The 21,242-nt window shown below is 41.4% G+C and overlaps 10 protein-coding genes across 14 annotated transcripts; 5 read left to right on the plus strand and 5 right to left on the minus strand.

The window, feature by feature from the left end:
- Positions 1-125: 125 nt before the first annotated feature.
- Positions 126-542, minus strand: LOC6493469. The gene is made up of 2 exons (XM_001957788.4): positions 406-542; positions 126-341 (listed from the first exon to the last, which is right to left on the minus strand). Exons 1-2 carry the CDS (start codon positions 461-463, stop codon positions 214-216), a joined length of 186 nt encoding a protein of 61 aa, XP_001957824.2. The 5' UTR covers positions 464-542; the 3' UTR covers positions 126-213.
- An 86-nt stretch (positions 543-628) lies between these two features.
- LOC6493468 (nuclear envelope phosphatase-regulatory subunit 1 homolog) lies at positions 629-1,942 on the minus strand. 2 transcript variants are annotated; one of them, XM_014908913.3, is made up of 4 exons: positions 1,759-1,942; positions 1,580-1,651; positions 1,381-1,527; positions 629-1,054 (listed from the first exon to the last, which is right to left on the minus strand). In XM_014908913.3, exons 1-4 carry the CDS (start codon positions 1,778-1,780, stop codon positions 900-902), a joined length of 396 nt encoding a protein of 131 aa, XP_014764399.1. In that variant the 5' UTR covers positions 1,781-1,942; the 3' UTR covers positions 629-899. The 2 variants fall into 2 exon arrangements, with proteins under 2 accessions (XP_014764399.1, XP_001957823.1); XM_001957787.4 differs by having other exon boundaries at positions 1,381-1,515; positions 1,759-1,941.
- Positions 1,943-2,129: 187 nt separating this feature from the next.
- On the plus strand, positions 2,130-5,558 carry LOC6506463 (histone-lysine N-methyltransferase E(z)). 2 transcript variants are annotated; one of them, XM_014909290.3, is made up of 8 exons: positions 2,130-2,382; positions 2,440-3,147; positions 3,209-3,369; positions 3,555-3,569; positions 4,034-4,131; positions 4,196-4,385; positions 4,449-5,015; positions 5,080-5,558. In XM_014909290.3, exons 1-8 carry the CDS (start codon positions 2,261-2,263, stop codon positions 5,487-5,489), a joined length of 2,271 nt encoding a protein of 756 aa, XP_014764776.1. In that variant the 5' UTR covers positions 2,130-2,260; the 3' UTR covers positions 5,490-5,558. The 2 variants fall into 2 exon arrangements, with proteins under 2 accessions (XP_014764776.1, XP_001957822.1); XM_001957786.4 differs by lacking the exon at positions 3,555-3,569.
- On the minus strand, positions 5,522-9,044 carry LOC6502842 (chromosome transmission fidelity protein 8 homolog). Its single transcript, XM_001957785.4, has 3 exons — positions 8,898-9,044; positions 5,923-6,046; positions 5,522-5,865 (listed from the first exon to the last, which is right to left on the minus strand). The coding sequence occupies exons 1-3, from the start codon at positions 8,915-8,917 to the stop codon at positions 5,560-5,562; spliced, it is 450 nt and encodes a 149-aa protein (XP_001957821.2). The 5' UTR covers positions 8,918-9,044; the 3' UTR covers positions 5,522-5,559.
- Positions 6,134-8,823, minus strand: LOC6493467 (general transcription and DNA repair factor IIH helicase subunit XPB). The gene is made up of 3 exons (XM_001957784.3): positions 8,664-8,823; positions 6,791-8,604; positions 6,134-6,737 (listed from the first exon to the last, which is right to left on the minus strand). Exons 1-3 carry the CDS (start codon positions 8,713-8,715, stop codon positions 6,192-6,194), a joined length of 2,412 nt encoding a protein of 803 aa, XP_001957820.1. The 5' UTR covers positions 8,716-8,823; the 3' UTR covers positions 6,134-6,191.
- Positions 9,045-9,157: 113 nt separating the features above from the next.
- LOC26514296 lies at positions 9,158-10,183 on the plus strand. The gene is made up of 5 exons (XM_014910115.3): positions 9,158-9,446; positions 9,511-9,594; positions 9,656-9,803; positions 9,865-9,939; positions 9,998-10,183. Exons 1-5 carry the CDS (start codon positions 9,246-9,248, stop codon positions 10,066-10,068), a joined length of 579 nt encoding a protein of 192 aa, XP_014765601.1. The 5' UTR covers positions 9,158-9,245; the 3' UTR covers positions 10,069-10,183.
- Positions 10,184-11,041: 858 nt separating this feature from the next.
- On the plus strand, positions 11,042-11,975 carry LOC6506464. The gene is made up of 3 exons (XM_001957783.4): positions 11,042-11,295; positions 11,354-11,585; positions 11,641-11,975. Exons 1-3 carry the CDS (start codon positions 11,182-11,184, stop codon positions 11,892-11,894), a joined length of 600 nt encoding a protein of 199 aa, XP_001957819.1. The 5' UTR covers positions 11,042-11,181; the 3' UTR covers positions 11,895-11,975.
- A 255-nt stretch (positions 11,976-12,230) lies between these two features.
- On the minus strand, positions 12,231-13,122 carry LOC26514829. 2 transcript variants are annotated; one of them, XM_014910183.3, is made up of 4 exons: positions 12,957-13,122; positions 12,812-12,895; positions 12,608-12,755; positions 12,231-12,534 (listed from the first exon to the last, which is right to left on the minus strand). In XM_014910183.3, the coding sequence occupies exons 1-4, from the start codon at positions 13,065-13,067 to the stop codon at positions 12,272-12,274; spliced, it is 606 nt and encodes a 201-aa protein (XP_014765669.1). In that variant the 5' UTR covers positions 13,068-13,122; the 3' UTR covers positions 12,231-12,271. The 2 variants fall into 2 exon arrangements, with proteins under 2 accessions (XP_014765669.1, XP_014765668.1); XM_014910182.3 differs by lacking the exon at positions 12,957-13,122 and having other exon boundaries at positions 12,608-12,762.
- A 544-nt stretch (positions 13,123-13,666) lies between these two features.
- On the plus strand, positions 13,667-14,526 carry LOC26515574. The gene is made up of 4 exons (XM_014910259.3): positions 13,667-13,954; positions 14,005-14,123; positions 14,180-14,330; positions 14,391-14,526. The coding sequence occupies exons 1-4, from the start codon at positions 13,783-13,785 to the stop codon at positions 14,507-14,509; spliced, it is 561 nt and encodes a 186-aa protein (XP_014765745.1). The 5' UTR covers positions 13,667-13,782; the 3' UTR covers positions 14,510-14,526.
- Positions 14,527-15,452: 926 nt separating this feature from the next.
- LOC6506465 (UNC93-like protein) lies at positions 15,453-17,114 on the plus strand. 2 transcript variants are annotated; one of them, XM_001957782.4, is made up of 3 exons: positions 15,453-15,762; positions 15,927-16,901; positions 16,963-17,114. In XM_001957782.4, the coding sequence occupies exons 1-2, from the start codon at positions 15,729-15,731 to the stop codon at positions 16,811-16,813; spliced, it is 921 nt and encodes a 306-aa protein (XP_001957818.2). In that variant the 5' UTR covers positions 15,453-15,728; the 3' UTR covers positions 16,814-16,901; positions 16,963-17,114. The 2 variants fall into 2 exon arrangements, with proteins under 2 accessions (XP_001957818.2, XP_044570435.1); XM_044714500.1 differs by having other exon boundaries at positions 15,455-15,771.
- Positions 17,115-21,242: the final 4,128 nt, after the last annotated feature.

Raw genomic sequence — 21,242 nt, forward strand, 5'->3', positions numbered from 1 at the left:
ATAAATATCACGCAAAGTCAAAAAGAAATCCTTGTTTTTCAATAAGGATACCTTTTTGGTATCCTTTCTTATCCTTTAAAAGCTGTGGATCTTAAGCCCCTCTTTAGTTAAAGAACTATCTCTTGTACATTTTTCAAAATTGCTTCTTTATTGTTATTTTAAGGCGTGTTAATGTTGGAGGAAGGTTGTCTCACGCCTTTAGTGTCCTTCTGCTTAACCGCAGCAGGCGACATCATCGTGCTTGGGCGGAGTCTTGTCGTCGGCGGCGAAGCGCAGGCTGCGCACAACCTGATGGTGGCGGGAGTGATCGTCCTTGGCATTATCGCTGCTCTTGGAAGTGGCTAAAAATGTTGGAAAACAAATTAGTTTTTCACCAAACCGGCGGGTTCACAGATCTTGTCTTGCCAGCAGCCATGAAGAGAGCTACGCTCAGGAGGAGAGTGCACAGGAACAGGAACTTCATGCTTAGGCTGAGTTGTTTTACAGATTGCTCGGTTGCTTCTGATGCTGGAAGAGCTGCTCGCCTTTCTATTTATACAGAAAGTGAGCCCTTAATTTGGGGACTAATCTCAAAAGAAAAACACTTGTCGTTGCACAATCGTCAGGTAACTCATTAGCTACTAAATGATTAAGTTTTTAAATGTTGCTTGTTGTATTTGGCAGCGATGGGTAACGCCATAACGAAACACATTAAATCTTAACAATGTTTTTTTCTCATTTTTTTTTGTTTGTACAATGGAGCTTCTATAATTAAAAATTAAAAGAGTGAAGAAGGGGCACATTCAATAATTTCGTTTACAAATCTAGGGTATCCGGTATAACATAAGATAGGGTCGAAAAGGAAAGGGTAAGTGATAGTAAAGAAATTAACTAATTGATTGTCATTGGAAGCGAGTGGCTCAGGTGCTGTTGTTATTGCTTTGGCGTGGCTTCAGTATCAGCTTCCCCGTGTCATCGCAGCTCATGTTGAAGTCCCCGAGCACTGTCCGCGTTCGGGATGTGATAATTTGCGGAGCTATCACCAGTTTTTGTATGCCCAGGATGAAGAGCACGACTGGAGAGGTAAAAATACTATTGTTAGTAATATTGACAAAAAATGTCATAAATTGAAGTATATTTATTTAAGAGACCTGGGACAAAAAGTGTAGTCTAAACTGGAAATCTAGTTATTGAAAGTCTATTTCTCATTAAAAATGAAACACTTTAAGATAGTTATAGTCACAGGTAACAGGGTTAAAGCTATTTTAAGTTGTTTAACTTTTAGAAAAGTTACAGAATTTATCATTGAATGGGTATATCGGTTCTATAACCCATCACCCGGATAGCTACAGTTTTTGTGCATGTCACCATTGTACAGCATTTTTTCCGAAGGAATCTTACTCAGAGTCAGGGTGGCGATTGTGAACACGGGATGAATCCATAGGGACTCCGTAAGCGGGACGGAGACAGTGCGCGGGTCGCGTAGCCAGTACCAGGCGCTAATGGCCGTGCACATCGACATGGCGGAGAGGACAACTAAAAGAGATGCTGTTATTAAACTTAGTCAAGACTAAGTTCAAAACTAAGTAATCCAACTTACTGCGCCAGCGGAACGTTGATGGCCGGTACGATGAAACCACTTCAGTGAGGCGCCGCTCGAATGCCTTAAGATCTGCAAGAGATATAACAATTATGAAAACAAATGTGGTTATTGGTAGGGTTTAGGTGGTAAACATAGTCAGTCACTGCCGGGTATACGGATTTAAGCGAATGACTTGCCTTCACAAGCGGATGGTTCCATTGCAGCTATTTCCTCGATGCTCGTGGCGGCTTTTATGTGTTTAAATTTGTCCAGCTTATATAGTTTTGCGTATTTGCCAAGATTTTGATGGGATTTTCATAGTTTTTCCTGTTTTTATGTTTTTGATGATTTTCCCCGTTTGCCAACACTGCGGCAGGTGTAGTTAGCCAGCACTAAGACCCATGGGCGTAGTTGGGGGTTCACTAAGTAGCTCCGCTTACGGAATATTGGTTTTAGCAATCTGCTTAAAGAAATTAAATGCTAAAATTAAGGTCATATGAAGAGAAAATTAAACAATCTATTTAATTTATTGAGTTTTAGGCCATAATAATATCCTTGAAATTACCCTACGGTCTTCTACTGTTAATTGTACGGTCACACTAAAGCAGCTGGCTGTAAAAAAGGCGGTCGTGATAATAAGGTCCGAAAAGCCATATATTTTGTTTAAATGCGGAGAATTTACTCGATTTAAACATAAAAATGAGTAACACAAAGGTTCCCCCTGAATGGAAGAGGAGGGTCAAATCAGAGTACATTAAAATAAGACAGCAAAAGCGTTACAAACGCGCCGACGAAATAAAGGAGGCTTGGATAAAGAACTGGTAAGCGCGGGAATGAGGTGTCTGGAATGAAAATGACTTAGGACCTCCATTTTCCAGGGATGAGCACAACCATAACGTGCAGGACCTTTATTGTGAGTCGAAGGTATGGCAGGCAAAGCCCTACGATCCCCCGCATGTGGATTGTGTGAAGCGGGCGGAGGTGACCAGCTACAATGGCATTCCCAGTGGCCCCCAAAGGGTGCCCATTTGCGTGATTAACGCGGTGACACCCATCCCCACCATGTACACCTGGGCACCCACTCAACAGAACTTCATGGTCGAGGATGAGACAGTTCTCCATAATATTCCCTACATGGGGGATGAGGTCCTCGACAAGGACGGCAAGTTCATTGAGGAGCTGATCAAGAACTACGATGGCAAGGTGCACGGCGACAAGGATCCCTCGTTTATGGACGATGCTATCTTTGTGGAGCTGGTTCATGCACTGATGCGGTCGCACAGCAAAGAGCTGGAGGAATCCACCCCAGGAACCTCTGTGAAAGCGGAAAATCCCGTGAAACAAAATGAATCTGACGATGAGGAGGTTGATGTTGATACGTCGTCTCCCACACGTGTGGAGAAAAAAGCGGAGTCGGTTGAGGTGGAGAAAAAAGCAAAGGAAGAATCAGAGAAAGATGACGGGGCCGATGTCAAGCCGGCTGCAGAAGAGGTCAAGAACAAGTTGCCTTTTCCAGCTCCAATTATATTCCAGGCCATCAGCGCCAACTTTCCAGACAAGGGTACAGCGCAGGAGCTTAAAGAAAAGTATTTTCAACTCCCACATAAAATAGACATCATATTTTACAAGGATTTTTTCCTTCCTAAGGTACATTGAGCTTACGGAGCATCAGGATCCAGAGCGTCCGCAGGAATGTACTCCAAACATAGATGGGACCAAGGCCGAGAGCGTTTCTAGGGAGAGGACCATGCACTCCTTCCACACTCTGTTCTGTCGGCGATGCTTCAAATACGATTGTTTCCTGCACCGTAAGTTGAATCATGGGAATCTGCTTCCAGCTGGGTTACTTACCTAATAACTTTACGTTTTGTTTTTGCTTTTCTTTTCTTGTTTTGGAAATCAAATATTCTTGCCAAAAAAAAAAAAAAACAAAAATTCTTTAAACCATTTTAAATACCCAAAAAAAATATACTTGTATTGAATTGCAATTTAGGTCACCATGTGCAGGGTGAGTCGTTGTTGTAGTTGTTGTTCCGATAACCACATGCACACACACTCATGCCGTTAGCCCGTCCATGCCTTCGCCTTCGCCCTCGCCTCCGCATCCACGCATACCTCATCTTGCCGTCTATGATATAAGCATACCCATTCCTGTGGATAATTGGCTTCGTTGTCTTGTTTCTAAATTGATTTCTTGGTGTACACTCACCTCATTATGCGTGGCTTTCTCTGTACCATTTTGGGTGCATTTTTATTTACGCGTTAGCAGCCAATAAAATTTTAAAACAGTATAATTAATTAACTTAAGAGCTGCTTCCTCGTAGCTAAACATGTACCCCATTTATGTTATTCATAATATATTTCTTCTTAAATAACTGAATTCTCTCATGCTAACCCAAAAGTGTTTCATGGACATTTGTCATTTTTTTTTTAAACCAGAATCCTGCTAATCCTGATTATCTTTTCCCACAGGTTTGCAAGGACATGCCGGCCCCAATCTGCAGAAACGTCGCTATCCCGAGCTGAAGACCTTTGCAGATCCCTGTGGAAACTCTTGCTACATGTTGATTGTGAGTTTTTGGAAATAATTATAATAAAACAGTATAAAATATTTATTATTTCTCTTTTTTCTAGGATGGCATGAAGGAAAAATTGGCAGCCGATAGCAAAACTCCTCCAATTGATTCCTGCAATGAGGCCAGCTCGGAGGACAGTAACGACAGCAACAGCCAGTTCAGCAACAAGGACTTTAATCCCGAGAACAGCAAGGACAATGGCCTGACTGTAAACAGTGCTGCCGTGGCTGAGATAAACTCCATCATGGGTGAGCCTAAAAGACCTCCTCATAATAATCCTACCATTATTAATCCTTTACCTCTACCCCCAGCTGGCATGATGAACACCACCAGCAGTCAGTGTGTTTGGACTGGAGCCGATCAGGCATTGTTCCGGGTCCTTCACAAAGTTTACTTGAAGAACTACTGTGCCATCGCACATAATATGCTCACGAAGACCTGCCGCCAAGTCTACGAGTTTGCCCAGAAAGAGGAAGCCGAGTTCAGTTTCGAGGATCTCCGTCAGGACTTTACCCCACCACGAAAGAAGAAGAAGAAGCAGCGTCTGTGGTCACTGCACTGCCGCAAGATCCAACTGAAGAAGGACTCGTCCTCAAACCATGTATACAATTATACGCCCTGCGACCATGCAGGTCCTTGCGACATGAACTGCTCCTGCATCCAGACCCAGAACTTCTGCGAGAAATTCTGTAATTGCAGCAGTGACTGTCAAAACCGCTTTCCAGGATGTCGCTGCAAGGCTCAGTGCAACACGAAACAGTGTCCTTGCTATCTGGCGGTGCGTGAATGTGATCCGGATCTGTGCCAGGCGTGCGGAGCGGATCAGTTCAAGCTTCAGAAGATCACGTGCAAGAATGTGTGCGTGCAGCGGGGACTGCGTAAGAATTCCACAACTTCTATAAAGAAAATGAAAGGTTTAACATGAAATCCTCTTACTTTCAGATAAACACCTGTTGATGGCACCCTCGGACATTGCTGGCTGGGGCATCTTCCTCAAGGAAGGCGCTCAGAAGAACGAGTTCATCTCAGAATACTGCGGTGAGATTATCTCTCAGGATGAAGCAGATCGTCGTGGCAAGGTGTATGACAAGTACATGTGCTCGTTCCTGTTCAATCTTAACAACGATTTCGTGGTGGATGCCACCCGAAAGGGCAACAAAATACGATTTGCCAATCATTCAATTAATCCCAACTGCTATGCCAAGGTGATGATGGTCACCGGTGACCATCGAATCGGTATCTTTGCCAAGCGAGCCATTCAGCCCGGCGAGGAGCTCTTCTTTGACTACAGATACGGACCCACAGAGCAGCTCAAATTCGTGGGCATTGAGCGCGAAATGGAAATTGTTTGATTTGAGTGACTCCCATTATAAATACATTATCATAAAAAGTAAATAAAAGTATATATTTTTAAAAAGACAGCTAAACGGTCTTGGCCACATTGGCGATAATGGGTTTCGGCCGGGACTTGAAGATTAATTTTTTGGTGCAAACAGCGCGGACGGTGTACTCGGTTCGCTGCCGAGTCTTGTGTTCCTGGGCAATTGTGTGATCCAGGACAGTGCGTTCAGCTCCCGAGGTGGCATTCAGTTGGGTCATATCCTGAGTGGCGATGCTGGTGTCCAGCAGGCGTTCGCCCTCGTTTGTTTTTGATTTTTCCAGCACGGCAAAGGGTTTCTCCAGCTTCTGTTCGCGACCCTGAAGGATGTGGTGGCCTATGATCAGAATCTGAAGGAGATTTTTATTATTTCCGGGGAATAAATAATATTTATTAAACAAACTCACAGGTTGCCCATATTTGTTGTAGTAGAGATCGCCAATGAACTGGTTATGCATGTCCTGATTGCTTCTGACTTCCAGATCACCTTGCAGTTCAATGATGGCCCAATCGCCTTTGCCAGAACTTTGCCTAAAATGTAGTATTTAATTTTTAATACAAAAGACTATAGCTATAACTAAAACTAAAACTAATAATTAGCATAAAAAATAAACTTAATTTGGCTTCATAAGAATTTTATTCAGGCTTCACAGCAGTTTACAAAAACAGCTTACATCTAACCCCTAAACTTCTTGAACAAGGGATGCACGCTGCCAACATTCTTGCGGCGATGCTCGTAGTAAACGGCATCATCTCCGCCCGACATGGAACTGAGCCCGCCAGTTCGCTTGGTAGTGCCACCAGAGCCACCCGGACGATATCCTGGCTCTCCAGGCACTTTCTCGTCCTCGCAGTCCAAATCGGAAGCAGAGAGCACTAGCTGCAGCAGCTGGGCCTGCTCGTCGTGAGTGCCGTACAGCAGATCCGAGTCCGTGTCCATTCCCTTGAGGTGGGTAATCACTTTGTAGCTATAGCCCTGATTGACCAAAAACCGCTGACGCTTGCGAGAGTAGCTCATCTCCATGGTATCCTGTGATACGAGGGTATAGAAAAAGGCATTGTACTCCTCGGCAATGGCGCCCTTCTTGGCACGCAGAATACGACCCAAACGCTGGGCCTCCTGACGTCGGGAGCCGCCATGCGAGGAGATCTGAATGAGGACGTTGGCTTCGGGCAAATCGAAACTTGTATCGGCCACTTTCGACACGAAAATTGTGTTAACCTGAAAGGAAGATTATTTATATTTTCCTTAAAAAGTGGCTCCATGCTCCATACCTTAGAGTTAAATTTAAAGTTCTGGAGGATTTGGATACGCTCGTTCTGGGAAGTGGGTCCATAGATGAAGGGCTTGTTCATCTTGATGGCATAGTGCTTGAGAGCGAAAACATTATCCGAAAACACGATTGTTTTATCGCCCCGCTGCTCGTGATATTTGATAAGGAACTGGCAGCTTCGGAATTTGGAGGGATTCATCACATAGAGAAGCATCTTCTTGGAAGTCTTAGTGGTCAGATACTCGCGGTAGAATTCCGGCGACATTGGGCACCACACCTCAGCGCACTGCACCCTGGCAATGAAGCCTTTCTTCTGCAACTCCAACCAGTTGGCTTCGTAAAGCTTCGGTCCGATCAGGAAATTAAGATCAGCGATCTTGTCGTCCTCACGCAACAGTGTAGCAGTTAATCCCAACTTGCAGTGGGACTGCACAATGGTCAGTACGCGACGGAACATCTTTGCGGGAATAGTGTGTACTTCATCCAGCACCATGATGCCCCATTCTTGCTCCTGCAGCCAGCGCATCGTCTGCTCCGCTTCCCAGGACCGTTTCTGGGTGTGCGTGATCATGGAGTAGGTGGTCACAAGAATACCACATCCCATTGGCTTATCTTTTGCTTCAGATGTGAACCGACAGATCATACTATCGTCGGCTGTGGACCACATTTTGAACTGCTGCTTCCACTGCTCCACGGACACACCGCTGTTGCATAGAACCAAAGCCCTCTTGCGAACCGTACAGCACGCGGTTACCCCCACGAGAGACTTTCCCGCACCACAAGGCAGTACAATAACTCCAGATCGGGCTCTTCCGTTGCCAAACATCTTGCGCAGACTCTTCTCCTGATAGGGTCTCAGAACTGCAGCGGGTTTGAGGTCTATGTTAATGTCCGGGTTGTTGGTGTCGTTACGGAAATCGTATTCCGCCAGCAGTGGATGCTCAATTTCAATGCACCGCTTCTGGATTACTTCGATCTTCTCCTGGGCTACTTCAAAGGAAACTGTCTTCAGGTTTGCTTCGTCCTCGTCCTCCTCTTCTTTGTCAATCTTCTCGTAGAAATCGGTGATATCCTCGGGCACCACTGTGGCGCCGTCGGCGGCTCCAGGTGCTGCAGCGTTTGGATCTTCTGGTGGCTTGTCGGCACCACTAGCCGGTGGTAGCTTAGTGCCAAACTGAGTGATAGCCTTGCCATCCATAGTGCCCTGAATGAAGCCCTCGCCCTCGCTGCGAATGAGCCGACATTTCTGGATAACCGGATCCTTAAGAAGCTTCTGCAATACCTCCGGATGCGGAGACTCTATAAAGTATTTGTTGTGCTTGAGCACCAGCTTAACCTTTCCGTAGGACAGGGTACACAATCGGATAAATTCAAGGATGCCCTCGGGAATGCTGGTTTTGCTCAGCCGCTTCAGATATTCAATAATATCGTGGGTCTGCAAGCCCACAGACACGGCTGCGTACAAACTATATGCAGTTAGCTTGTACTCGTGGATATGTTCCGGGCGGCACACTGGCTCTGATATGGCAATGAGGAAGTCATGTGCGTGCTTGTAGACCGGCGAAAATGACTCCAGGAAGACGTGACCATTGGGCGCCACCCAGAGCGGACGATTTCCGTGATCCTGTCGCAGTTGCATCTGTGCCCGGTAATCCTTGGCCCCGTACTCGTCAGTGTTTATCTGTTCATCGTTTGTCTCGGCGTTTTTGGATGCTGCCCCCGGAACTCCATCCGATTCTGTGGCATCGACGCTGTCGTTCGTCTCACTTTCATCCACAAGTTGCGCATAGGCCTCATCCTCACGCCGCTTCTTGGCTGCAAAACCCATAGAGTTACAGTGGAATTCCACTGTTTTCCATATTCCATTCACTCACCGAACTTTTCGCCACCACTGCGATCCTTTTTGGACTTTTTTGGCGGCCCCATTTAAACAAAAACTTAAAAAAAAATTGTCAAATCGGCTCCAAGTCAACTGTTTAGTCCAGTGTGACCAGCTGGAGTGTCAAATAACTGGGTGGAAGTTGCACCACAAAGCGAAATAAGCATGGTTCATATTTCTTTGCATTTTCCTTATAATTATAAACTTTTGTCGTTGCCTAGTTACTCACGTTTTTACTAATATGGGCATCTTGGATTCAGGACGACTAAACTAAGCATAAACCGGAAACTAAAATGTAAATAAACTCAAGAAAAGTCCCTCCAAAAACGTCAGGGGTTTTACTACTGCTAAGACTAACGGTCTCTCTAAATCTTCTCTGTTAATAACATTCTGTTAAACTTAAATATGTTAAGTTCAGTGTTGGTAACCGTTGCACCGCCGAAAATTCCCCGTAAAAATATAGAAGTAGTTTAAAATTTTTTTTTCTGTAATTTTTGTTATACATTAAAATGTTGTCCCAAGTGCTTTGATTTTATGTTCATTTAAAGTAGAAATCTATATATTTTATTCGAAAATTATGACCGCCGACAAGAAGCGTTCGGCGAAAAAGAAGCATGCGACAAAAAAGAGCTCTAGTCACGACAAGAAGAAATACAATAAATCTGCTTGCAAATTTATTCATGATCAATTGCCAAAAATATGCTACATAATCGCTGTTTGCGATTTGTTGCACGCTTTATACTTCACCATAAGTGCCATGATGCTGCTGGTTGAAAGTGTAAGTTTTTTCATGGACAAATATCCTAAGCAAAAAATTGTTTTCCATTCAAATCAAATTATAGTTTAGCTTTTTTGCTGTATTGGCGGTAATCAGTGTATTTTTCTGGGTCGTAATTGTTATCACATTGATCGTAGGCCTTTGGAAGGTATGAAGCTATAAATATTAGTTAACAAATTTATAAATTTCCAACAATTTTCCATCCTTAGCGCAAACCCACGTTGATTAAATGTTGGCTTTTATTTTCTATAGTTGGCTTTGGTATTGATATAATATTCCTTGCTTATGGTATTATGACTTCCTTAAACATAGACTGGGATCGTCTCCAAGAGTTCTCTATAGTTTTTATTGGAATATGTAAGTTTAAATTGCATTTATTTTTCTATTTGATATAAAACATTTTAATATTTCATTTCAGTTATTGAAAGCATCTGCATATATCTTGTGTATTGGTACTATAAGATTATGGCTGATAAGCCCAAGAACACTTGCTGTAAGATAACTCTTAAAAATATTTTAATTTTTAATGTAAACTCTCAAATTGTTTATAGGTGATTGGTTAAAGAAACATAAGTCACATAAAAGTAAGTCCAGTTCCAAAAAGAAGAAATCTAGAAAGTAATCTTATATCTGAATATTTAATATTGTTTCATAACTTCACTTTTTAAATATATTTTTCAAAAAAATAACAATATTGAAAGAACATCTTAATGAAAATAAATAATATATTTTTGTTTTAATATTGGCTACTGGATGTTTCTAATCTTAGCATTAAATATATGTAAGAAATGGTCACAAAAAAAGCAAAAATTTAATAAAATATTATATGTTTCATGTAATTGGCACATTTCAATTTACCGGACAAGTGGGAGAACCAAAATATATTCCCTATTCCGCACAAACAATAATAATAATTGACTTAGGCAGTTTTCCATCTATTTTCCTTCGATGTCAGTAGCCAGTCAGTCACGTTGTCAACGGGGGGGTCCGAGGTTCAGGCATTTCAGGGAATCCGGGGGTTACGGGAACAGGGAACACGGCCAATCCAATCTCCAGGGCCTGCTGACAAAACAAATGCCATAAATGAAGAGCGGACAGATGGTCGCACAAACTTGTCACATCGTCGCTGGCGGTGGGCAGTGGGAGGAGCAATTCACATTGGTATAGATTGGTTTTGGGATTCCATGAACCATTAGTTTTTTTTTGGGGGAACTAAAATATAATTGCATTAGGGATAATGTGGAAACAGTGCCTCCAGGATGGGATTCTAACTAAAAAAGAATATTATGTTTAATGGGAAATTAATAAAATACTTATCTATAAAATGTAGTGATTTTTATTCTTAAAAAAAATATATAGTTTGATAAGAAAACATCTGAAAATATAATTAAATAGTATCTTAAATAGTATCCATTTTCTTTACTGAAATATTTGCTCCATAAAGACTGTATGATTCTCAAATGGTATTTATTTTTGGCAACCACTGTGCTTTGGTTGGGACTTTTGGCAATCAAACGGCATTGATTAACAGGCATCCAAGAATATAGCCATCACCACCCCCACGTCACCCCCCTGGAAAGTACGTGCTTATCATCATTATAGCTTTGATTTAGTAGACAACATAGCTTGTGACTGTGCTTGTGCCGGTGCCGGCTCATTTCCAAACCAAGTCCAAGTCCCAGTCCCAAAACTCCAACTATACTGCTGTGCTGTGTGATGAACTTTGGCCTGGGCAATGAAGTCGCACCCTGATGGTTATTTAGTACCCTGCTCCTACTGCATCGGTCTGCTGGACCTGATATCCGCCCTGCTCTTTGCCGTCATCTCGGCCATTGTGTTCTCAAAGCATGTGAGCGGCATAACTTGGATTAATGAATATTTTCTAGTAAAGTTTTAATTTTCTTTAGGGAAACTGGACAGCCATGGTGGCACTGCTCTTTACCATATTCTGGATTTTCATAATCATCGTGTTACTTGTGGGAGTCTACAAGCGAAAACTGAGATTGGTTCGCTTTTGGTTGGTGTTCACCTGTCTGGGAATTATCCTAGATGGGGTAATACTGCTATATGGCTTGACTTTGGCCATATCGGTGAACTGGGATGGTGTTAAGATCACTGTGCTGCCTTTTGTGGGATTAGGTAGATATACTCTTGATTATTAAGTTTATTTCTAATGAATATTCTCTGTCTGTAGCTGTGGAGATGACTTTCGTTTATATTGTTTATCTTTTTTACCTGGATATGATTGGCTTGAGTCCTCCGGCACCTCAGCACGAAGAACATCCTCGCTTAGCGGCAGGCTGCGAGGTGGAGTTTGAAGATGAGGTGGATAAGCCCATGGATCGGAAGGAGCTGAAACGTCTGGAGAAACAGGCCAAGGAACGCATGAAACGAGATAAGGCGGTTCTCAAAGAGCTCCAAAAACAAATGCGCAAGGGAGTGGATTAAATGTTATTTTAATACATATTCTTAATTAAATTGAAATATATTTTTTGCCATAAGAAGCATCGTACTGTTTCCGGCTAAGTGCTCTAAAAAGCGCAGTTTCCTTTAGCTAAAACAAAAGCTCTTTAAGTTTTATCATATTAAGGATGTAGGATGCCACACACACACACACAGACACACATACACTGGCGTGTGTCAATGTTAAACACAAAATCCTTTTAAAATAATTTGCGCAGTCGCAGTCAAGGAAAAATCAAGAAAAGGACATACTTGCAGAACATAAATGCGAAGACTTGAATGCTCTAGAAGGAATCAAAATTATATTTAAAATAAATAAAATAAAATTCAAAAATATAAAGTATATTTCTCATTGCCTCCATTCATTTCGAAGAGACTTCAGGAGATCGATTCAGTTTGAGTGGTTGCGAAGGCATATTCACAATCTGTTTTCCTTCTAACCTTTTTTCAACTATTTTCACTCTGCGCCTGTTTGGTATTGGCTTTTTCTTGGCCTTCTCCTGACTTTCTATAATCTTTATCTCTTCGCATGGATCAACAGTCGGCTTGGGCCTTTGACAGTTTTGACAAAAGTCCATAGTCACATAGAAGCGGTAAATAATATACAAGAACATGGATTCCACAGCTAATAAATAAATAATTATTGAATGGTTTAAATGAATTTAAGTGAATCTCAATGAACATTGAGATTAACTTACCCAATCCCGCCGTCAGTAAGACGCAATTTTTCAACAAACCCGTTTGAAAACTGCTTTCGTTGAAAATTGCATAGAGAATCAAGCACATTTCGAAAAGAATGCCAACACAACAGAATATTATCCAGGCTCTTACACATCGGGGCTTACCCTGCAAGCTATATGGTTTTTTAAATTGAAAGAATATTTAAGAGACCTTACTGATACCCCATGAATGCCCACTAGAAGCATAATTATCATAGTAATCCAAAATAGGCCAAATGTTACTGCAAAAATGCTTAGCCAACTTAGCTGTGAAAGAAAATATTGCTTCTATTATTTTGTAGTCTAAAATTAATAGTTTATTTCTTACCCGATTGCATATTGTCTTAAGGCTGATTAGAAAAAAGAATACAGCACTAACCAGATCGAAAATACCTATAACATAGGCACATATCAATAACCACTTTGCACTTTGAACCATCTTGGTTTTGGAAGAAATATATATAATATTGACTGTTGTGGCAAAGTATAAGGGATGGAGGGTTAAGAATACTTAAGTCTAGAATAATATTTCCCTTAAAAAATCATATATTTTAATATTTAAATTCTTTTCAAGTGTGCTTGACACTTCCCAGACAGAGTATTTAAGCGGAAAGGGAAGCAGCAGCCGCAGTCTCTCAGCTACGGTTGTCGCATCTATTTATGCAGAGAAAAAGTGAGACATCCCAGTTTATATATGCATATATTTATATATGTATATAATGTCAGGCTGATGAAATACGTGCGACAGAGGCACACACGCACACACAACCATTTCTCTTCGTCCTGGGAGTGTGCGGAGATGGGGGAATCCCCCGTTGACAAATATAATTTACTTTTTTCGCGCTCATTTGCAACTCGGGCCAAGGAAGTACCAGCCCATCTCCTGAAGTCCCCCGGGGTGCGGTAAAAACCTTTTTAAACAGCTCTCCTCTTCAGCTTAAGTTTTTCCAACGAGGAGCAACAGGGCGTATGATGAATATATGAAAAGGGTGGACAAAATATGCAACAGTATATACCTAAGGTATGATGTATCCTTGTGAGAGGATATCATCTTGTTCCATAACCTAAAAGTTGGAATACCTTTTCAAAATTTGTCATTACAAAAAATGTTCATACTAATATCACTATAAGTAACGACTAAAAGCCAGCTTAAAATGATGGATGCATTGCATGCCTTTGGCCTGGCCATTGGCTGGATGGACATAGCGGGAGTCCTGTTTTTCGAAGCTCTCATGTTTTTTTTGATGCGACGTCGTCGCTTGGCAGAGCTGGCAGACAAAGGATCTGCCGAAGATCCCATTAAATCAAAAGGAAGATCATTGCCAAGTGAGTATAACTAAATTTAAGCCAATAAACTGGCTATAATCCTTTGGAAGTCCTTATGAGCAGAGCCAAGCTCAGTAATGCCGAAAACGACTGTATATTCTGGAGTTACTTGGTGATGCTAAATGTCTGGATTGTTGTTACTCTCCTAATGATCACGGGCATTTCTTTGGTTTGTTTACCAACTAATTATTGTTATAGATTTATAATTTCAAAAACTTTTCTAAGCACAAGCCGGAATTGATGATAATTTGGTTGATTTGGTGCGCCTGTGGGCTGGCCTTTGATGTCCTTTTTATTTTCTGGTGGATCTACGAACTATGTATGGGAGATGCCATCGAAGCTCTGACCAATATTATGATATCCCTGCTTACCATGGGTGAGTTTTTACTTTAATATTTATTTTCTTGTATATATTTTAATATTTAATTTCTTATAGCTATAGAATTTGGTTTCATTTGTGTCATTTACACCATCTACCGCGACCTATTGAACTCGTCGGATGATTCTGAAAACAAAAATGCAAAAAAATCTGTATTTTCTAATATGATGATTTAATGCGTACAAATTTTAAATGTTTTTTGTTTGGTTTTTTGTATTGGTTTTGATGTTGGAGAAAAGCATAAAGCATAATTTGTAATAAATTATATAAATTATAAAAGTTCTTGCTTCGTCTTCGTGTTTGTTTTTCTGCCATATTGCGGCTTTTCAGTTTCCTATTTGTTTGCAACTTTGTGGAGAAATCTCATTAACCTCGCAACTTCCCCGAGTCATAGGTCATCGTTCATGCAAAGACTGCAGCTTCTTGTGTTTTCTCGTATTACTTTACTTCATCTTGGTTCCTTGAAGTGCTTTGTAGTTTTTAATGGTCTGCCAGCACGGAAATTGATTCATTTCCGTTTTTTGTCCTTCGCTTCCGTTTGCGTCCTGGCCGCTTAAAGTCCTTCGCTGTTCGCTTCTCACTGCCCACAGTTCGCAACAGAAATCTGACTTAAAATCAAGTTGAATCTGTTTTCGCTCCTAATTCGGCATCTAATTCTATTTGTCGGGCTTTGGCTTGGAATAAACTGAAGGAGCGGATTGTCAACGGAGCTTGGTGTAGGAGTTGGGTGGAATGGGGACCTGCCACTTGCAACACGATGCCAAAGTGAAAAGCAAAATATTTCTTCTTTATTAAACATAGCTCAGAGTCCGTTCTTTATATTTGCCTATATTTTTTGTTGTTTTTTTCTGCTCTTGTCCTTTTCTTTATTTTGTGTATTTTTTGCGGCAACGGTCGTCGTTCTCCAAGGAGCGACTGGCTGCTCAAATTTATTGTTTGCAAATTGAAATTCTTGTCGACACGCACGAGCAAATCCATTGGGATTGCACAGCACACAGCTCAGCAGCAGCTCGTCAGCGTCATAGTCAGCTCTTGGTGGCTCCGGACCAAGGACTCCGGGCCGTACTGCGGAGTCCGGACCACGGTCTCCGGACTCTAGAGTTTTAGATGGAATAAGGAGGAACGCCTGTCGGATTTGATGGCTTTTGTGCCCCGACAGCACCAGCTCATCATTGCTTTTTAGTATTTATTAAGACTCTGATGTGCCATGAAACAAATTTCGGAAAAATAAACAAATATTTCTGTGCGTTGGCTGCGTTGACAAAAACAGGAAATGGGTATTGAAAAAAACAAATCAAAAAGCATCCAACAAGTTCTTCCACAAAGTCAACAACAATCTCAGGAATATGAACTCTCCGGGATTAAGTATTCTTCAAATTTGTGTTGGGATGACTGATGCCAAGTGATACTTTCCAAGTAAATGGAGCAGGTGAGTAGGGTGAGTATGGTAAGGTAAAGTAAGTTAAGGCTAGGTTATAATATAAATAGGGCTTATAAAACCAAAACATATTCTCACGATTTAGTCATCTGCGTTTTTGTTCAGTGCCTGAACTCCAACACTATCCCCTAATTTTTTTTAAATCCAAAAACCAGTTCTTAGATCCACGGAATCAGAAAATAGAATCATTAACTTTTCGTCTTGTGGCGCCAACTATTGCCCAAGCAATGGCCCAAAAATTGAGAAGCCTCATCATAAGGATATCTTCACATTAATTTTAATATATTTGCCCTGTGTGACGGTGGCTATTATTATGGTAATCGTATTCCTGGATCCTCTCAAGCGTTATGGTGAGGGTCGCAAGGGGGCCAACAACGAGAATAATTCGATCAAGAGCTATATCCTCGCAACATTCCATCAGATGCAACGACCCAACCAGCAACTGCTCATCCCACTTACCATCTATATCGGCCTGGAGCAGGCCTGGATCGCTGCAGAATATACCCAGGCCTTTGTATCCTGTGCCATGGGCGTTAATATGATTGGTTTTGTAATGATTAGCTGGGGAGTCTTTGATTCCATATCCTGCTTGCTTTTTGGCTGGATTATGAAGTATGTGGGACGCTCGCCGATCATATTTATCGGAGCCTCCGCGAACACCATGCTAATTGGCTTCAAGCTCTACTGGCGGCCTGAGCCGCAATATCCGATCGTGTTTTATGCCCTGGCCGGGATCTGGGGCATCGGTGATGCCGTTTGGGTCACCCAGATCAATGGTTTCTATGGTCTTCTCTTCCGGAGACACAAGGAGGCTGCCTTCTCCAATTATCGACTGTTTGAGTCAGTTGGCTTTGTCGTGGGTTTCACTTACTCCAGTTTTCTATGCGCCAGGGCAAAGCTATATATTATGTTACTTCTATTGATCATCGGTTTGGTGGGATACCTGACCGTGGAGGTGATTTATCAAAACAGGGTAAGTGGATTTTCTCTTTTTGTAGGTATTAATTGTGACAAGAGGCGGGATTACTGGAAATGTCGATGATGGAGGTGCATATTATTCCGATATCTAGAAGGATATAAAGAGTCTACTAGGATAAACCCATTGGATGGTATATATTGTTAAAAATATGGTAAGTTTTGTCTTGAAAATATAGATTTCTCACCTTGATATATATATAATTTTATTTACAGGATGCAGATTTCTAAAAAGTTTTATACGCTTTTCTTATGTCCATTTTTATTAAAATTCTACAATAAATGGAGTTCTTGTTGAGGGTTTGAAGAACCTGCTTCTCACTCTTTAAAAATTATACTAGAATATTGGCATATTTCTTTAGAAATATATAAAAAAAATTCCAACCTGCGGTTTATAATCAATATTGTCGTTTAACTATTCAATACTTCACATATTTCTTTGTCAGTTAATGGTGGGAAAGTCTACGCAGGAAATTGATTGATTTCCGCAACGTGGAGGCAAAAGAAAAGCGGGAAAAATATTGCCTTTGTGGTGGAATTTAGCTGGGGGGATAATACTTTATGGTGGAAGGACTGCCAATTAGTTGGTGGCAGGACTGGAGAAGGGGTAAGCTAGTTGCTAGTAGCACTACCTGCAACCGAATTTTTTCCCACACCAAACATAAACTGTGTGCGAGTGTGTGTGTGCGTGTCCTGCAGGAGTTTAAACATATAGTCCTTGTGGCAGCCAACATAAACATAGACAAAACATAGACGAGTCCTAGTACCATAACCCTCGGGCGCTGGGGGGGATTTTGGGGAGGGAGAGAATTTTGGCACAGTTTGGTTTAGTTGTCCTGCTTGAAATCAGAAACCCCCCCAGTCGCCTCCTTGTTTGCATATCCTTGGCACGTGGAGTGTAAGTTAAAAGCAAAAGCTGTGCTTGTTACATGCTCAATTAAGCTGGAAATGACGCCGCTGGAAGCTTAAGTCATGGTTTGTATAGTTCTCCATTTGCATTCGAAGTTGCATTTGTCAGGACCACATCTAAAGGACCAAAAGGATGAAGATGTTTAGTATTTTTAAATTTTTGTAGAATTCTATTAAAATAACTGAACTGCACTTAGTGGTTGGCTGGAGGACATGCCGCACGCTGACAACCCACACATTTCCACTCCACTTCGTATCGCCTTAAGCAAATTATCGAGCACGCAAAATTGCTTTAGGAGAAGGCAACGAACACGGCGAGCACAAAAGCGGCTGCCAATTAGCGCCGGCAGGATCCTCCATAATGTGCTTAGTCATGCCAGGACATTCACCAGCGGTGGCCAGGGGGGGCGCAGGGCTGGCGGGTGTTGCAGGTGGTGCACGGTGACAGGACACGTGCCACACGTACTCTTAGTCATTCGGCGGCCTGTGACGATGGAAACCAGCCTAGATATGTAATTGTCAACAGAGGCAACAAAAAATTAGTCTAAGGTACTAAAAAAATAAGTTAATAATTAACCAAAAAATTTAGTAATTATCAGATATTTGTGTCTATTGAATAAGTTTAGTTTAGCCACTTGAAAAGTCCTATCCTCTACCATCGCTAGGCTTACAGCTAATACGGCTTGCAACTTTGTTTTCTGGACTACTATGATATGGTGGAAAAGTTGGCCGCCAACAGGACATGACACACTCACTCAAAACACCCACTCGTACACTCGCAGACATAGACACACACTTGGAATTGCAAATCAGTCGACTAATGTGTACATAATCAGTCATGTCCCAACATGTGAATTCCATTAGTGATACACGGCCATGCAAACAAACAGGCATTAATCAGGCCAAGACGGGGGTGCCAACAAGAGAGAGCTGGCCCAGTCAGGATGATGGCCCCACAAGAGGGACTAGGAGCAGGACTAGGACCAGGATCAGATGGTAGGTCTATGGACTTCTCCTGTCATCCGGTTCATTCGCTGTCTATTACAGCTGGCAGCCGCATTCCATATGCCATATTCCATAAACCATATACCATATTCCATATTCCATGCTTATGTTATTTATGCTTATTGTATCGGGTCACCAGGGCGGATGGAAAAATATTGTTTCCCGCTCCAGTCGCAAATTACAGCAGCGGGAGCAGAAGTAACTGCACCAGCAGCCACAATCCACCTTGATTTATCCTTACATTTCAATGGAGACACTCGAAAAAATATTTATAATTAAGAATTAAAGAGTTTAAGAAGGTTAATCCGTTAACATTTTATATTCTTTTAGGCCTAAGAACCACTTTATAACTAGTTTCTACCTTACTCCATTATAAAGTAATTTTTAATTAATTTATAAGGATCTGTGTATGTTTACTTTTAATATACTTTGACGAATGAATCTTGTAATGAATGTTTGTGAAATTATTTCTATACAAAATCGATATTCAATTAACTTTTCTTGCTGTGGATGGCAAGGCGACGTTGGCTTAATACGCCATTCATTTGGTCGCGTTATACTTCATTAAAGCAGGAACCATCAGAGGACCGGATGGAGGGCAATGGATGGATAGGGAGGGAGGCAGCTGGGAGAGCAGGCTGGACAGCCGTATCCGGCGCCTTGGCCGCAAAGTGCAGTCGGCAAAAATTATGCGGCTCGTTTGCTATGGCATGGCTGGAAGTTGCAAGCAACGGACGATGCGATGAATGCCATGGCAAATAGCAAATGCAGTGCCAACTTCAACTGGCCGGGCCATTCGTTTATCCCTTTGTTCTCATTTATTTGCATGTCATTTGCTTTTCACCCACCCTCTTTCTCCATTCACCCTTTTCCATTTCCTATCCCTTTCTGACTCGGTTTTTCCAAGCATTTCTCCTCATTTTCTTGTGCTCCTCGTTTCTGCTTTTACAGCTTTTCCAACCGGTCGGTCGGTCGGTCGGTCGGGTCACGTTTGTCTGCCAGGATGCCAGTTACTTATGGCTGTTATGTGCATTATCAATATGCATTGTACGGCTCCTCCTGCCGCTTTATACTTTCCCAGCGTTTTTCCCCCACTTTTCCAAAGTGGGTAATACAAATCGCTTGTGAAGGATAGTGCCTGGCTTACAAATACAAAAATTCAAATTATTTATGAGTTTAGATATCGATATCAAAAGGATAAATCCTTTTTAAGGACTTGACATAAAGGGAGATTGAAATATTAAATGTAAAATTCAATAGACATACTTTTATTGCTCATACGCCATGTGGGCTTTGAAATAACAACTGTTATAGAAAAGTCAAGAATCAAGAAACGGATTTTATCATAGTTCTCCTTTCAGATACAAATTTCTTTACTAAACACTTTTAGAAAATATTATTTGATCTTTTTAAAAATGAAAAATGTCTCATACGCCATGTTGGCTTAGCCTCCTTCTTAAATTATTCTGATTTCTGTGAACCCTAAAAAGTCTAGTGTATAAAGGACTTCGTTTTGGTCTTCTTTCCCCACATTGGATATTTTTTTTCTGCTCATGGTTATGCAGTTTTAATAACGAATTGCTTTTTTATGGTTTCCGGCTTATGGAGCAACACAGAAATTGGCAAGGAACGAAGTTGCAAAAGCAACACAGCATCTTAAATCATGCTTTGTTGTTGCATTTATTTTTTTAAAGTTGGATCTCAGATACCCTTGTTGGTTTATTTTTGTTTAGCAGCCTCAGCTAGTTCTTTGTTGGTATTTGGTACTCTGTTGTCGTTTGTTGTTTTTGGTTTTGGTTGTTTTATTTTTTTTTATGTCGTAGTGGTGCTATTATTTTTGCTTTCGCTTTGTTAACCAAGTCAAGACTGAGCCAGCTGCAGCTTCCGTTGTCGCCACAGTTGCCATTTGCCGCTGCCATTTGTACGCCGGGCGTAATTAGTGCTCCTGGCATAGGGCGGTACTTCCCCGAACGCACAGCCTCATCCGTTCATTCCTCGACTCTCCAAGAAAAGCTATTGTTTGTTCCTAAGCAGTAAGAAAAATATTCTTAACATTTGCTATACAACGTTGCTTTAATAAAGTGATATATCTTTACAATATCATAGTCAACTTATTACATGATTCTCTATAAAGTTACACTAATACTTCTTATAGATTATCATATTTTTCTTCCTGTGCAATTATTTCATTCTTTGGCATTGCCACTCTTCATTTGTAATCACTTTCTGTATGTTCCATTCTTGGCAACAACAGTTTGTTGTTAGGATTTGGCCGGGCCAAGTAGCTTTCACAATTACTTTGCTTCTCAAGCTCTCTTCTGGCCATATAGCATTGTTCTTTTAATGCTAAACTGAATCAGTTTTTACCATTTCCCTTAATTAGAGTCCTTTGCTTGTGAAGATTAGCAATGAATTGGCTGCCTTCTGGTTATTAACTAATCCAACAAATTGATGGTAAAAGTGAGCCATTCCTGACTTTCCATTCGCATCATAAATATTAAAGGGGAAATCCGGCTTGTTCACGTACCCTAAGACATATCAACTTTCTCGCCGGCTAATTGCCATTTACAACTTTTCCTGTC

The sequence above is a fragment of the Drosophila ananassae genome, chromosome 2R (genome assembly GCF_017639315.1).
Source record: "Drosophila ananassae strain 14024-0371.13 chromosome 2R, ASM1763931v2, whole genome shotgun sequence".
In the NCBI taxonomy this organism is placed as follows: domain Eukaryota; kingdom Metazoa; phylum Arthropoda; class Insecta; order Diptera; family Drosophilidae; genus Drosophila; species Drosophila ananassae.

Bases quoted from the DNA above. Each gene is read 5' to 3' on its own strand.
- LOC6493469 (XM_001957788.4), bottom strand. From the start codon at position 463: ATGAAGTTCCTGTTCCTGTGCACTCTCCTCCTGAGCGTAGCTCTCTTC. The intron at 342-405 runs GCAAGACAAGAT...CAACATTTTTAG, and splicing joins AGCTCTCTTCATGGCTGCTG to CCACTTCCAAGAGCAGCGAT.
- LOC6493468 (XM_014908913.3), bottom strand. From the start codon at position 1,780: ATGGAACCATCCGCTTGTGAAG. The intron at 1,528-1,579 runs GTAAGTTGGATT...GTTTAATAACAG, and splicing joins ATCAACGTTCCGCTGGCGCA to CATCTCTTTTAGTTGTCCTC. The intron at 1,055-1,380 runs GTAAGATTCCTT...TTACCTCTCCAG, and splicing joins AATCGCCACCCTGACTCTGA to TCGTGCTCTTCATCCTGGGC.
- LOC6506463 (XM_014909290.3), top strand. From the start codon at position 2,261: ATGAGTAACACAAAGGTTCCCCCTGAATGGAAGAGGAGGGTCAAATCA. The intron at 2,383-2,439 runs GTAAGCGCGGGA...TCCATTTTCCAG, and splicing joins GAGGCTTGGATAAAGAACTG to GGATGAGCACAACCATAACG. The intron at 5,016-5,079 runs GTAAGAATTCCA...TCTTACTTTCAG, and splicing joins GTGCGTGCAGCGGGGACTGC to ATAAACACCTGTTGATGGCA.
- LOC6493467 (XM_001957784.3), bottom strand. From the start codon at position 8,715: ATGGGGCCGCCAAAAAAGTCCAAAAAGGATCGCAGTGGTGGCGAAAAG. The intron at 8,605-8,663 runs GTGAGTGAATGG...TGGGTTTTGCAG, and splicing joins CAGTGGTGGCGAAAAGTTCG to CCAAGAAGCGGCGTGAGGAT. The intron at 6,738-6,790 runs GTATGGAGCATG...TCTTCCTTTCAG, and splicing joins ACTTTAAATTTAACTCTAAG to GTTAACACAATTTTCGTGTC.
- LOC6502842 (XM_001957785.4), bottom strand. From the start codon at position 8,917: ATGCCCATATTAGTAAAAAC. The intron at 6,047-8,897 runs GTGAGTAACTAG...ACTACATTTTAG, and splicing joins ATGCCCATATTAGTAAAAAC to GCAAAGTTCTGGCAAAGGCG. The intron at 5,866-5,922 runs GTGAGTTTGTTT...AATCTCCTTCAG, and splicing joins ACAACAAATATGGGCAACCT to ATTCTGATCATAGGCCACCA.
- LOC26514296 (XM_014910115.3), top strand. From the start codon at position 9,246: ATGACCGCCGACAAGAAGCGTTCGGCGAAAAAGAAGCATGCGACAAAA. The intron at 9,447-9,510 runs GTAAGTTTTTTC...ATCAAATTATAG, and splicing joins TGATGCTGCTGGTTGAAAGT to TTTAGCTTTTTTGCTGTATT. The intron at 9,940-9,997 runs GTAAGATAACTC...AATTGTTTATAG, and splicing joins TAAGCCCAAGAACACTTGCT to GTGATTGGTTAAAGAAACAT.
- LOC6506464 (XM_001957783.4), top strand. From the start codon at position 11,182: ATGAAGTCGCACCCTGATGGTTATTTAGTACCCTGCTCCTACTGCATC. The intron at 11,296-11,353 runs GTGAGCGGCATA...AATTTTCTTTAG, and splicing joins CCATTGTGTTCTCAAAGCAT to GGAAACTGGACAGCCATGGT. The intron at 11,586-11,640 runs GTAGATATACTC...CTCTGTCTGTAG, and splicing joins GCTGCCTTTTGTGGGATTAG to CTGTGGAGATGACTTTCGTT.
- LOC26514829 (XM_014910183.3), bottom strand. From the start codon at position 13,067: ATGGTTCAAAGTGCAAAGTGGTTATTGATATGTGCCTATGTTATAGGT. The intron at 12,896-12,956 runs GTAAGAAATAAA...TTTCTTTCACAG, and splicing joins TTAAGACAATATGCAATCGG to CTAAGTTGGCTAAGCATTTT. The intron at 12,756-12,811 runs GTATCAGTAAGG...TATAGCTTGCAG, and splicing joins TTCTAGTGGGCATTCATGGG to GGTAAGCCCCGATGTGTAAG.
- LOC26515574 (XM_014910259.3), top strand. From the start codon at position 13,783: ATGATGGATGCATTGCATGCCTTTGGCCTGGCCATTGGCTGGATGGAC. The intron at 14,124-14,179 runs GTTTGTTTACCA...AACTTTTCTAAG, and splicing joins TGATCACGGGCATTTCTTTG to CACAAGCCGGAATTGATGAT. The intron at 14,331-14,390 runs GTGAGTTTTTAC...AATTTCTTATAG, and splicing joins GATATCCCTGCTTACCATGG to CTATAGAATTTGGTTTCATT.
- LOC6506465 (XM_001957782.4), top strand. From the start codon at position 15,729: ATGCCAAGTGATACTTTCCAAGTAAATGGAGCAG. The intron at 15,763-15,926 runs GTGAGTAGGGTG...TCCAAAAACCAG, and splicing joins TTTCCAAGTAAATGGAGCAG to TTCTTAGATCCACGGAATCA.